This window comes from Nyctereutes procyonoides, unplaced genomic scaffold, assembly GCF_905146905.1.
Source record: "Nyctereutes procyonoides isolate TBG_1078 unplaced genomic scaffold, NYPRO_anot_genome, whole genome shotgun sequence".
In the NCBI taxonomy this organism is placed as follows: domain Eukaryota; kingdom Metazoa; phylum Chordata; class Mammalia; order Carnivora; family Canidae; genus Nyctereutes; species Nyctereutes procyonoides.
This window is the reverse complement of record NW_026575024.1, coordinates 18,770,215-18,784,600: the sequence shown is the minus strand read 5'-3', so window position 1 is coordinate 18,784,600 and position 14,386 is coordinate 18,770,215. Positions and strand designations below refer to the sequence as shown.

Sequence of the window (14,386 nt, the reverse complement as noted above, 5' to 3'; positions counted from 1 at the left end):
ATAAAGGAAATGGTTTCGGTGTCATTTTTCTTGGAAAGTCCATTGTAGCTTAATCGCTTTTGTCTAGAAGGCAGCCTCCTCCTGGTCCATCTGCTTAGGTGTCACATGACTTTGGTTGGGTTACCTAACCTTTCTCAACTCCTCTTTTCAGTTCCCGCATATTAATACACACTTTAGAGGGAACCTAGGGAGTTAGTAAGTATAAAAAGCTCTTTAACTGTTTCACAAATATGAGGAGGTGGTATTTTGTACCTCTGTCAAGCATACTTTCCTGAGATTATACATAGGCAAATTCAGGAATTTGTTCTAACATAATTTTGTGCCTTTTAATATTTTCATTTCTAATCAAAATACTTAAGAAATAATAGCCTGTTTGTCAAGAGGCATTGGAAAAACCTGGCCTGAGTAGCTGTTTACACATGACTAAGTCTAGCTCCAGATCTCTAATTCACATGTGAGTAAGTTTAAGACAGTTTAACCAGTTGATGTGCTGTAAGCTGACTTTTAAATACTTCCTGTTTTGACCTCTGCCGACACACTACCTCTTTGCAGCAAAGCAAGTATATTGGTCATATATCTATATTTCAGTACAATCCTATACACTGTGTTCCTTTTTAAGTGACTTCTGATCTTTCTAGTAGTTTTGGGCTTCTTTACTTTCCTTCTGTAGTAGGTTAAAGAAACTTTGAAAATTGTTCAAGCACCTCTGGAGCCCAGGATAATTAAGGTTAAACATGTTCTCTTCAAAAATGCTTAATCTTAGGGGTGCCTGGGTAGCTTGGTTTTAAGTGTATACCATCGGTTCATGTCATGATCCCGGAATACTGGGATAGAGCTCTGTGTCAGGCTTCTTGCTCGGGGGGAGGGAAAGGGGGGCACATCTATTTCTCCCCTGGCATCACCACCCCCATGTTCACGCTCTCTCTCTTGCTTACTCTCAAAGGAATAAAATTTTTAAGAAAAATGCTTAATTTTATTCCAGTATTTGCTAATCAATTTGGCATGATTTTGTTGGTATTACGAGGAAACAAGTTGTATACTAATGTGTTTCTAGGTCTTTCCTCCTCTGCTAGATATTAGCAGCAGTCATTTCTCAATTAGGCTACACTTAGGACCCAAATCCAGGAGGCATCTTTCTCCCATCTAGTAACATATGCTGCATACTTGGAATGTCTGAAAATGGGAAACCAGAGTTTTTGCTGAGACAGAATGGGATATGGACCCATCCAAAGAGATTCTGTCTTATTCATATACTTTCTTTTGTATTGTTCTTTCTTAAGGTACAAAATAAGGGAGAGGGTATTAAAGATCACTCCATCTTATCTTTTTGTGTGGTCAGTTGTCAGAAGTGACATGCCCAAAGTCACATGGTGGTGTGTTAGCAGAGCAAGGAGGAGAGACCAGGGCTTCTGAGTTATTGTCTGTTTTTCTCCACTACATTATTGCTTTCAGTAAAAAAATCTTCCCTAAGGAAGGTTAGTTGTGTAGCTAAATTGTGTACATACAAGTGCCTCTTTCTCATATGCATGTGGTTGGCAGCTCAGATCCTTTCGGGCACTGCCTCTTTCTCTTCAGACCCCAAATCACTGAAGATTTCAGCAAGAGAAGTATTAATCTCATTAAATTCTGACCCTGTGAAAACCCCATCTCCAACTAATAGATTTTGGGCCTATAATATTGTAGGAAGAGTTTATACCAAAGTCAAAAATAATGTCTTCGATTATTTGTCTCTGAACATAACATTCTTTTTTTTTTTATTTTTTTTTTAATTTATTTATGATAGTCACATAGAGAGAGAGAGGCAGAGACACAGGCAGAGGGAGAAGCAGGCTCCATTCACCGGGAGCCCGACGTGGGATTCGATCCTGGGTCTCCAGGATCGTGCCCTGGGCCAAAGGCAGGCGCTAAACTGCTGTGCCACCCAGGGATCCCTGAACATAACATTCTATTAACGTTAATATTTAGCACTTCAGGTCCTTTTAAAATATATATATATATATATATATATATATATATATATATATATATATAAATCCTCACGGAAGAACAGGAATATTCTTTCTAGATACTAAGGAATCACTCGGCATGGCTTATAGGATCTCACCAGGTACTTTTCTTGAAAAGTTGCATTCTTAGCCACAAATTATCTTTAATACTAGACCTCTTATATAAACATTATTAAAAGCAATTTGGGGGGGATTAGAGATAAAGGATTGTCATTTGTGGAGAAAAAAAAAACAAAATTCTTCCTGCCATGCACCCCCCCCCCCCCCCCCACTAGTTTTTGACTGTGTGTCTCTTGCCAGTTGTAGGCCTGGCACTCAGGCTGGAGTGACAAATGTGTAGAAAGCCAGGGAAGACAGAAAGCACTGCTGTGAAATAGTAAGGGAAGTGCTTTTCCAGCCATGTTGGCGGTGCTGATCTGTACAGTCAATGTGAGAAACATCTGAGGATAAGGATGCTTTTGGTTTCTGCTTTCCCTTCAGTTCTAAATTCTACCTGAATTAAAATTGAGAGAATGCAGGATCCTAGGAAAATGCACTGGAACTAAGCAACCAGTTCTCAGGGGAAGTTTTTAACAGAATCAAATTTAAAACATTTATGAGCTGCTTGCCAAAACCTGTCATTTATCTGCACATCCCTGTATCAACGTATCTGGGGGAAATGGACGGTTAACCTAAGGAGGTAGAGAAGTTGGGTAGTTTAGCAAGGAGGAAACTGCAGTGCCACCACCATTCACATGGGAGTCCATGTGATATAGTGAAAAGCACACAAAAATAGAAGTCAAGAGTCTAGGCTCTGTTATTTGCTAAATAAATGTGTCCTACATTTACTAGTTGTGTGTCCTAATTCAAGTTGTTTAACTTCTGGGTCTTGTTTTCCATTTTGGTCAAGTGTTGATAACAGTACTGGTCTGGCCAAGCTTTTAAGTTTGTTGGGGCAGAATTAAGTGGAATTCTGCAGATGAAAGCTCTTTGGAAACTAACATGTTAAATAATTGAGGTGGTGGTGATTACCATACATACTAGTAGAGTATCATTCAGATAAATCAGAGCTGTCAATTTTGGTAGTCTTTGGATTTAATTTTTTAGTAGTTCCTTATTGATAACATCAATTTGGAGCCCTGGTTTTCAATTATATCTAGCTATATTATGATGATGAACTATAATCTTTTTTTTCCTTTTCCTTCTTTTTTTTTTAAAGAATTCATGGTAGAAAGGGTATTTGAACTAGCCACTGAAAGATGGTTAAGATCTTGACAAGGGAAGATAATGGCTGGAAAGATGGCATTCCAGACAATGAGAAAAGAATTAAAAAGACATGGACATTCTGTAATGTACTTTGCTCTGGGAAGAATCCAGTTACGTGGACCCTTGATTAACAGAAGGTGGGATAGAAAATGGGGTCCAAAAAAGCAGCTTGAGGCAGAACTATGGAATGTAATTTCAGAAAGCTGGGACGTGAATCTGAAGGTAGCAAGAAGCCATTGAAAATAATTGAAAAAGGTACACAGAGGATCTAGCCACCATTTGATAAGGGGCCTATAAATAATTTGTAAAATTCCATTCCACTCAAAGTTTTGATAGTTCTTGTGATTTTGTTTAGTAACTATTAGGAAATCTTTGTTTCTATTTAGTAACTATTAGGAAATCTTTGTTTCTTAGAGCCTTCCAGAAACTATGTTCTTTTCACAGAGATAGCTTTTGAATTTACCTAGAATTTTTTATTTAGCAAATGTTATTTAAACCATAATTGCTTCCTTTCCTTGAAGGGGCCATGAGTCTCCTCCCTTCACAACTTTGAAACTCTCTAGGCTCTCCGATAGGAATCCCCTATGATTCCATTGGTTTGCACTCTGCCGGGCTCTGCTGCCCTGAAGAGTGGGCCTTGGTAGCCAGAATGAGTTTATTCTCTTAGCCATTAGTAATTAAGTCCTATTCTCAGAAGACAGCTTCCTTCTCTCTCTGGCAGGGTTTCTTTGTTTTGTTGAAAAGTCACGTAACAGAGTGGTTGAGTCCATGACTCTCGAGCTAGGTTGCCTGATTTAAATTCTTGTTATCTCTTATTAGAGGTGTTTCCTTAGATGAGTTACTTAACTTTTCTGTGTCTCAGTATCCACATCTAGAAAATGGAGATACTGATACTTGCTCAGAGTTTTGTTATGAGAATTTAAACTGCATAGAAGAGTCTATGGCTCTTAATGCTATTCAGGTATCTGTTAAATATTTTTATTGGTGATAGAAGACAGATCGTTTTTGTTTTCTTTAACAGATTTAAACAATTTCCCACAATCCGCATCCTAGCTTCCCAGAATATCAGACACAGGTTTGTTGTTGTTGCTTCTCCTAAAGGGGTAGCAAATGCCCTCCCAGGCAAAAAAAAATCCTTTTCCTCCTAGTTTTCTACTACCCTCTCCCTATGTCCACACTTCTGCCTCAGTGCCTTACAGGTCAACCTTTGTTGTCTGTTCAGCTCTAACAGAACAGACCAAAGGTTTCACTATCACTTTTTCCTTAGTGCAACTTAGCTAATTGAAGCATAAGACAGGCATGAACATTCTGGAGATGTGGCTTTGACTCTTTTGTTCTCTTTGGCATTGACTTTTGCTTGTCCAGGCTTTGCTAGTGTGGTGGATCTTATCCCCAGACAAACACGAGCCCTGAGCCAAGGAGTCAGCTTCTGAACCTGGCCAGTAATTGGTGTTTTCTCTCCCAGAGTTCTAAGGATGAAATTCATACTTCATCCAAAAATGTGACCATTACAGAGGCTCTAGGAATGCTAGCTACTATCTGTATTTGGCCTTCATTGTATCCTCAGATTATACTCATTCTTAAAATGTATATTTTCTTCACATGTTTAGGTTTCTTCTTCTTCTTTTTTTTTAATATTTTATTTATTTATTCACAAGAGATACAGAGAGAGAGAGAAGCAGAGACACAGGCAGAGGGAGAAGCAGGCTCTATGCAGGGAGCCTGATGTGGAACTCGATCCCGGGTCTCCAGGATCATGCCCTGGGCCGAAGGCGGCGCTAAACCACTGAGCCACCCAGGGATCCAGATGTTTAGGTTTCTTACTGTGGTCAGTAGTAAGCCTTTTTTCTGGTTTGTTCTCTTGTAGCCTCACTGAAGCTTTTCTAGTGCTTCCAATCATCTGTGCGCTGCCTTTGAACTGGCCAGTGTTGTAGCTTCCCGTTTTCCTGAAGCTTATTTTGTGACTTTGACATATTGTGTCGATTATGTATGGAAAAGTGGCAGGATCAGAAAAAAAGGGTAACATCTCTTAAAACAAGCAGTCAACATACAAATTCTTCTACATTGGTCAGAATTTCTGTCAGCTCACTATAAGTGGAAAAGATGCTGCTCTTTAAGTCACGATGAAAGTCATACTAGTTTTAAGACTTTTGGAAAAAGATTTCCTAACCTCCAAGTTAGGAAATCCTGAATGATGATGAGTCAGTCTAAGTGGTCCCAGATTGGCTCCATTTTCTACTACTGGCCAACTCCTGCATCAGACCTACCATGGCTCAGCTTTAGACATGCTTCTGTATCATCAGACTTTGTCCCCCAAATGCATTTGCCACTTACTTCAGGTAGATTTCTTAGGAAAGACTGACACTGGGTCTTAGCAAGCTTTCTGCCAGTATGGGAGTTATGGATGAGGGGGTAGGACTCCCAGCACTCTGTTCTCTATTTCTGGAGGCAGGGACAGGAATGCACTTGACAAGTAGACTTGTTAGCATCATGTTCAGAGCTCCATTAACCCAAATTTTTAACAGTCTACAATGGGATACTTTCTACCACAAGGTGTTCTCAATCCTGAATCCTGGTCACTTAGTATATAAAAATTCATACCTATCCTCTTATATCTAAACAGTTGGGAATAGAGGAGGAGACTATGTTTCCTTTAGAAAGTCACTTCAGTAGTTTGTCTCATTCTGGTCTTTGATTAATTATGACCTATAAAAGGGTTACTACTCTAGCAGGAACTTTGAATTTCCTGAGTAGATTTCTCTCTGGTTAGTAAGCAGAGGAACTATCATTGACTTTTTTCACTTTCCTGGGGGTGGCCTAAGTACTATCTCATTGCTTTGTCATTTGTTGACGTCTTCTCTGATCTCTGTTTGGTGTGATAATGAATGGCAAAGCTGAAAACTGGAGTGTGTATATACTTAGAGATAGGTGCCCCAGAAGACCAGAGAGCCAGTTGCTAGTGAAGCAGTCTTATGTCCTTTCTAGGAATTGCTTTCATTGAGAAAAAGAACAGAGGAATGTTAGAACAGAGAGGAAGATTGAGCATTCCTAAACTTCTGTTCCTGAATCAACCATTTATAGTTTCATGGGAAGAGCAGCTATCCCAAAGGTTTTATCATTTCAGATACCCAAGGCCTCTCTTCTAGGAAGTTACTACTTAATGGTAAAATAAAGTTTTGACCTTCTATATCAAATCTCAGACTGGCCATGCATTTATTTGTCTCTAACATCTGTCTGCTTTAAGGGGTAAGGTATCAATTTCATGGACATGTGATGGTACTGATTTCCTGGAACGTGCTCTGAACTTGGAGATGGAAATACTGAGTTAAATCCAAATCCCAACTTCCTTTCTTTCTAACATTGTAACTTTGAGTTAGACTTTGAAAAACTGGCTCCTCTCCTAAATCAGTTTAAAGGGACAATAAAATCTATCTCACAGGAGTGTTGTGAGGATTGAATGAAATAATGTATATGAAAATACCAAGCACAGTGCTTGCTTAGAGTGGGAGTTTTTCTTATTGTGTCTGTGGGGAGATATTCATCCCTAAGTATTGTCGATGTAATTATTCCAGGTTTTTGTTCTTGGACAAACACTTGTGTAGATGACCAGTAATTCCTCTTACAGTTAATGTTTAAAAAGCATTAAAACTACAATGCTTGTATAATGAAATAGTAAGCTCACATGCTTTGCTGGTAGTAGGATTTCATGGGTGTAAACCATGATCTCATACGTGTAAACTTCTGAAGAATCTGTTGCAGTCTCTGCAACCTTACTGTTTCACCAGTCATTCTAAAGCCGGAGAGCTTAATGAGAACTGGAAGTAAGAGTGCTAATGAAGTTGGGAGCCATCTTTGTACAAAGTAAAGGACAATTTTTTGATAAAACACTGCATTTAGGTAAAAACGATAACGAGAACACACCGAGTGAAGAGTGACATAATTGTGTGCTGAGAGCAAGGAGCATGGTGGGAAACTTGGTGACCATGTACCTCTACGTACGCTGAAACTAGGTGCAGCCCTAATGAGTTAAAAGGAAATGTTCACTCATGGAGAAACTTGTTGCTTCATTTTGTGGCACATCTAAATAACCTAATGAGAGCAACATGGAGGAGTATATAAATAAGAAAAAGTGGGCATTGTTATCTTTCCATTTGACAGTTCCTGGATCTTCCCAAACCTGTAGTCCTGTCTCTGCTGGTCCCTCGGTCCTCCTGCTTCTGCTTATTTATTACCCGAATGCCGGTCTTGAGTTGAGGCTCTCTTCATGCACAGAGATGTGTGTGACAGCAGATGCGTTTCTGACCGAGGTTCTATGCTCTCCCCTACCTGGTTGCCATCATTGGTTGCTCCCTCTCTGGCCTTTGATGGGCTCAGGTGTGCTGGCAGAATCTTTAGAACAAACTCCTTGGGATGGACACAGCCTAACGTAATGAGCTCGTTGCTGGTAAAATCTACTTTTTCTGGACTGAAGGCTAAATGTGGCAGATGGGAAATGCAGTCTGGTGGTGGGGAAGGCTGGAACCACTCTAGGTCTGTCAGCTGAGGTTGCTGCCAGCTGTCTTGTGTCTGGGGTGGGCTCCGCAATTCATAGCCCTTGAATTCAAGTCCTTTTGTTAACTTGTGGAATATAGTGGTTGGTGCAGTGAACAAGGTTCCTAAGCTACCTGCCCAGTGCACTGAAGAAAATGGTCCTTCCGTGTTTTGCTACCCTAAACCGTAGCTTGTAATTTTTGCTTATTGCCTCTTCAGTCCCCGTGCATGTTTTTATATAGTTGTGGTGACTATATATTCCTGTTTCTTATGTGGCCATAAACACTGTCCATGTATATTCATAGGGCTCACAAACTATAGCATAAGGGCTGTGTAATTTGATACAGCACAGGTTCCTCCTTTGTTCTTTACTAAGGTTTTATCTTTTTTTTTTTTTTTGTGGTTTTTGTTTGTTTCTTTGTTCTTGTTTGTTTTTTGTTTTGGAAAACATCAAAATGGAATATCATTTGTGATGTTATTTTCCAAAGAAAAACTTCTAGGAGCTAGATCCTAGGGTATGAACATTTTAATGGCACTTGCTTTGTAATGTCATATTTAGTTTTCCGGAGGAGCAATGCTTACCAGTATATCCACAAACCCTTTTAAAAGTAAGACTTTTAAACGTTGAGGGCTGGATATGTCTTTACTTTTAGCTGGATCTTTTCTTACTGTAAAGGAAGGACCAAGGAGGGTTTATCAGCCCCATATAGAAATGACTAGCTTTTCCTAGTTAAAGCTAGCAGGAAACATTTACTGTATTTTTGGGCTGTTCACTGCGCAAAGCCACGAGATGCATATTTTGTGAATTTTTACCTTCTCACGTCAGATGTGAATGCTCAATTTGGAGCTTTCATCCATCATAGTTTTTGCTGGTAGAATGTTGTAGAAATGGTGGGCTTACTGTATGTTCTTAGTCACTTAAAAAAAAAGTCCTGGTATGTTTAGAATAACTACCTTTCTCTATTTGGTTTCTTTGCCCCTTCAAAAAAATAAAAACATCAAACAAGATAAAGTCCAGTAGCCAAGCGCCTCTACTTGAACCTTCTTTCAGGACTGTTTATTTAAAGCATTGTAAGTTTCCATGGTTTCATGTTATCTTAGAGTTATCTTGTGAGTTGATCTTGTGAAATGAACCCTTGTGGTCCCTGCTCTGGGCTAACTCTGTGGTTTATTTATTTTTTCTCTACAGTGAACATAAAGATTCTGAAAAGAAACACAAAGAGAAGGAGAAAACCAAACATAAAGATGGAAGTTCAGAAAAGCATAAAGACAAACACAAAGACAGAGACAAGGAAAAACGAAAGGAGGAAAAGGTACAGAACTTTCAGTGGGGAAGGAAGAGCAATGGGATGTACTTTTCATTTTCTTTATCTTTAAAAGCAGGTCCTGAAAGTACCCTTATTGCACAGCAAGATTCTTTAGCCTTTGAGTAAAAAGGTCTCTGTCAGGAGACTTCAGTGTCAGTCACAGTCTTAAACTATGAAAACCAAAGCCCTTTACCGCTGAATTTCATAGGACCAAATCTATCCATGTCATTATCTTACTTTAAATGGCAAATGGATAAATTAAGAATGTAGGGTTTCTGGAAATGCCAGTTTCCTTTTATGGGGAAAATTAATTCTGGTCTTGGGAGAAGGCCTAGTGCCATGTTGGCCTTCTCTTGAATGAAGGGTCCTTCCTGAGTGAAAACTTAGTGATGTTGGTGCTTTTGTGGCTTTCGGTTCCATCATAACCATTATAAGCCTTCTCAAAATCTCTAGGCTCATCTGGCTGCAAATGAGAAGTACTATGTATAGGGATGCCTCGGTGGCTCAGCGATTGAGCATCTGCCTTTGGCTCAGGGTGTGATCCCAGAGTCCCGGATCAAGTGCTACATTGGGCTTCCTGCATGGAGCCTGCTTCTCCCTCTGCCTGTGTGTCTCTGCCTCTCTATGTCTCTCATGAATAAATAAGTTCTTAAAAAAAAAAGGTAGTACTATGTATAGATTTTTTTTTTATTGTTTTGGGGTGCCTGGCTGGCTCAGTCAGAAGCGTCTATGTGACTCTTGATCTCAGGGTTGTGAGTTCAAGCCCTATGTTGGGTGTGGAGATTACTTAAAAAACCTAAAAAATTTTTTTATTTTTAAGTAAAAAAAATAGTTATTTTAGTTTCTGAGAAAGTAATTTTGGTACTCAGTAAATTCAGGAAATCTAAAATAGAGAATACAATGAAAAGTATATGTTTCTTGGGGTACCTGTTGATCTCAGCTCAGGTCTTGATCTCAGGGTCGTGAGTTCAACTCCCACATTGAGTTCCATGCATAGCATTGGAACCCACTTAAGAGAGAAAAGAAAATTACACCTTCTGGGGCACCTGGATGGCTCATTTGTTGAGCATCTGCCTTTGGCTCAGGTCGTGGTCCTGGGGTCCTGGGATCAAGTCCTGTATAGGGCTCCCCACAGGGACCCTGCTGCCTCTGCCTGTGTCTCTGCCTCTTTCTGTCTCTCATGAATAAATAAATAAAACTTTGAAAGAAAAGAAAATGAAAATTACACCTTCCTTTTCACCCTTTGCTCATTGTTCTTTTTCTCTTTTGGGGGGGCAACCACTATACCAACCATTTTTCTGTGTTCTTCCAGAGATATACTGTATATATGTGTGTGCACATATATGCACACATATGTATATGTATCATTTTGTATGTGTAAAGATTTTTGAAAGACCGAGAATGTCTGGGAAGGGAGGGGTGTGTGTGTGTGAACATACTCTGCCTAAATCAGAGAAGGCAGGAAACAGACTATTTCGTTTTGTTATTTTCTCTGCGCACTGCCAAGGGCAAATCCTTGAGAGAGTATATTTATTGAGGGAGGGGGACTTGCTATCATTTGAATGTAAAAAGCTGCCATTTTGAGGGGAAACATTTCTTAGTAAATTGGATGATTCGCCCTGAAGAACTGTAAAAAATGAGTCTTAGGAAAATGTCAAGACCTTTAGTTCACCTGTTCAGTTTTGCTAATAATAAGAGTCTGTGATCAAGATGCTCCAAGAATTGAGGCCGAATGTTCTCAAATAAGAGAGAGGTTTTTTCAAATTTAGTCCTTTCAAGGTACTAATCAGTTACTATTATTTTCAGGTTAGAGCCTCTGGGGATGCAAAAATTAAAAAGGAGAAGGAAAATGGCTTCTCTAGGTAAGACTCTTCTGCTACCTTGGCTGCTCTTTCTCTTGGCCAGCTGTGTATGTTGTAGTGTTGTCTGAACTTACCTAAATTGTACTGACCAGGCCACCTGTTGGTTTCCAAGGAGGTTGGCAGTGAGGGGACATGATCTAAGCTAATTTGAGCATTTCTAAAGTGTCATTTAGTGAAACTGACCAGCACATTTTCCAGAAGGCTATTTTGAGTTGAGAAGATAAGACAGGAAGAAATTGCTATAAAAATTGAGTTATAATTTAAATACCGTAAAATTCACCCTTTGAAAGCATACAGTTTATGGGTTTTTGGTGTATTCACAAGGTTGTACAACCTCCCCCTACCCCACTATCTTAATAACAGAACATTTTCATCTCCCCCAAAAGAAACTTCATAGTCCGTTAGTAATTATGGAGTTTCCTGAAAAACCCCTATTCTGAATTCCTCCTTAGTAGTACAGTAGTCTACCACCCTTATCCACAGTTTTGCTTTCTGTGGTTTCATTTAGCCATGGTCAACCACCGTCAGGAAGTAGGTGGTGATCTCATGAAAAAGAGACATGGTCTCATAAATTTTATTACAGGGTATTATAATTACTCTTTTTATTAATATTCTCTTGCTGTGTCTAATTGACAGATTAAACTTTAACATAAGTATGTATGTATAGGAATAATCATGGTATATGTAGGATTCAGTACTTCTCATAGTTTAGGCATCTACTGGAGGTCTTGAAGTATATGCCCTGTGGATAAGAAGGAACTACTGTATTCTAAGGGTCATCTGTAGAAACTTACTTGGTCTGCATTTTAGGAACAGGTGTAGAGTTAAGTAGAATTACTTTATCTGGGGCACCTGGGTGGCTCAGTCAGGTAAGTGTCTGCTTTCGGCTCAGATCATAATCTCAGGGTCCTGAGATTGAGACCCACATTGGGCTCCCCACTCAGTAGAAAGTCTGCTTCTTCCTCTTCCCCTCCCTCATACACTCTCAAATCTTTTTTAAAAAAAAATCATCTTTTCAAGAAGAGGAAAATGCATACAATCTAGAGATTGGTTTTCCTGTACTAGTTTTGTCATTTTGGTTCTGTTTTCCTCATCAGCCTCAGGTCCCTAAAAAAAAAAAGCCTTAAGGTCCCCTCTAGTTTGAAATAAATAAGAGTTTTTGATCATATAGTCTCACTCCATTGAGTGACAGAATGGATTTCCTAGGAGTTGTTGGAAGGGTTTGCATATTGACTGGAACAAAGTGTTGGGGAGTTTCACTTCCTTGAAACTTTGAACTTTCAGTTTCGTTTGGGAATATTTTTGAAAATTCTGCCATGAACTCTGAGTCCCTAGGCTAGGAGAAGCAGGTGCCCTCTTCAGGCATGTTTTGTAACTGTTCTAGGAATGCAGAATAATACAATGGAAGAAGTGTTAGAGCTGAAAACTTACCCTAGGTGTAAAGTGAGGATAAGATGGCTATTTTCTGCCAGGAGACCATCTAGGACTTTTATAAATTAACACCAACATATGAATAGACTCTGGTTGTGGTGTGTAGTCCAGGATTCAGTTTCAGACTTTCCATGATTAGGAACGCAGGCTTCCAGGCAGTGGTCTCTATATCCACCTTCCTGGACCACCTGCTAGCCTGCATATTTGTCTTTGTAGACAATCGAGATGCTTTACTGGGTGGAACACAGTTTTCTGATAAATTGTTTTAGAAGTTCTTCCTTCAGGCCTAGTAATCCTTCCCACATGTTGTAAACTTCACCCATGACAATACTAGGATCTAGCATTTACTTAACTGGTTGGGTCAGCGGCGAGGTTTCTTTCCTTCTGGTGCAAAGTATTTGGAGATACTGGACTCTTGATGCTATGTTAGTGATTTCCATGGTGAAGGGAAGCAGCTGTAGAAATTGGCATTTGAGAAACGTGCAGAAGTAAGAAAAAGCTAATCTCTTTTAAAAAAACATTCAGATTCTGTTACAAGCAAAGGGATCCAGTATGCTTGGGGAGTGTGGGGGGGTGGTGGTAGCATTGAGACCCCATGAATATCTTGACTGTCCTTGGCAGCTGAGTCTGGATGCTTATCCCTTGAACCCCTTAGAGACAGATGGTTTCATGTTGGGAGGCTTTTTCTGTAGTGAGTTAGCTTTGTAGGTGCTTCTGGCTGTGAACAGTGAGGTTCTGCTGAGATGTGTCAGGCCAGGGAACATCCCAAGGCTGTGGTGATTGCTGGTCCCATGGTTTTTTTGTTTTTTTACTTTTATATATTTTATTTCATTTTTTATTTTTATTTTTATCTTTATTTTTTATTTCATTTTTTAATTTAAATTCTATTAGCCAACATATAGTACATCATTAGTTTCAGATGTAGTGTAGTGTTCAATAATTTATCAGTTGCATATAACACCCAGTGGTTGTTTTTTTTTTAATTGTTCCTTCCTCTTTCTGATTCAAAATAGTTGCCTAATAGAGTCATTTTATTCAGAAGGCAAAAAGTCTTAACAAAAATAGGGCAAGGCACTCTTCTGTGTATAGAGTAAGTAAACCAGCGGAGGAAGTTGAACAATGAATAGATTTTGTTTGGAGCCTCTTCTCTCATTTAGCACATGCCCTTCTTTTGTTGTAATGTCAGCTTAGTTATTTTCCCATGTAACTAAGGGTAGTTTCCATTACAACTTTAAGGTATAAATTTGGAAAATAAATTTTTACTCCCTTCCTTGCAAAAACTATACTTAGCTTTTGGAATACTTAATCAGCTTGGATCATTCAAGGGTTTAAATATATAGTAGATTCCTTGTGCCAGGTGAGGGAACAATTTAGGTTTGTTCCTGTTGTGGTTTGGGTCATGCTGGCAAAGGCAGCTAAGCTGCAGTAGAAAAGAATATTGACTTAGATTAAGGAGTCCTGATCTGAGGTCTTGATATTACCTGTTCATCTATAAAATAAGGATAGTACTATCTATCTCATGGGGTTGTAGTGGAGATAATGAGTGAAAAGAAGTGGTTACAGAAAATTTTTACAATATGTACAAATGCGTGTTGTTATCCTTATTAGCTCCTTATCAGTGAGATGATGTATCCCTATTTTAGATTATTTAACATAATGTAGATGTTCTCAAACTTACTAGTCTTTTTTTTTTTTTTTTTTTTTTAGTCCACCACGAATTAAAGATGAACCTGAAGATGATGGGTATTTTGCTCCTCCTAAAGAGGATATAAAGCCATTAAAGAGACCTCGAGAAGAGGATGAGTGAGTATTTTTTTTAATCCTTTGAGTTTGAAAACAAAAAGGATTTTTTAAAGAATAAATGTGATGTAGATCTCCCCAGTACACAGAAAAACTGCATTAATTGACTTTAGTCATTTGGAATTTGTGATTAATGGACTGGGCAACTTATTATATTTGAGTTATGAGTTGCAATAAGTAGTATATCTGAGGCTTAGAGAGTATA

The 14,386-nt window shown here is 38.9% G+C and overlaps 1 protein-coding gene across 1 annotated transcript in view; it reads left to right on the top strand.

Annotated features, from left to right (window-relative positions):
• Window positions 1–14,386, top strand: part of TOP1 (DNA topoisomerase I) — a 92,213-nt gene that overhangs the window by 41,293 nt on the left and 36,534 nt on the right. Inside the window, exons 4-6 of the mRNA XM_055345296.1 lie at window positions 8,971–9,094; window positions 10,895–10,950; window positions 14,089–14,184. Of these exons, the coding sequence (XP_055201271.1) occupies window positions 8,971–9,094; window positions 10,895–10,950; window positions 14,089–14,184 (276 nt within the window). The remainder of the gene's footprint in view (window positions 1–8,970; window positions 9,095–10,894; window positions 10,951–14,088; window positions 14,185–14,386) is intronic.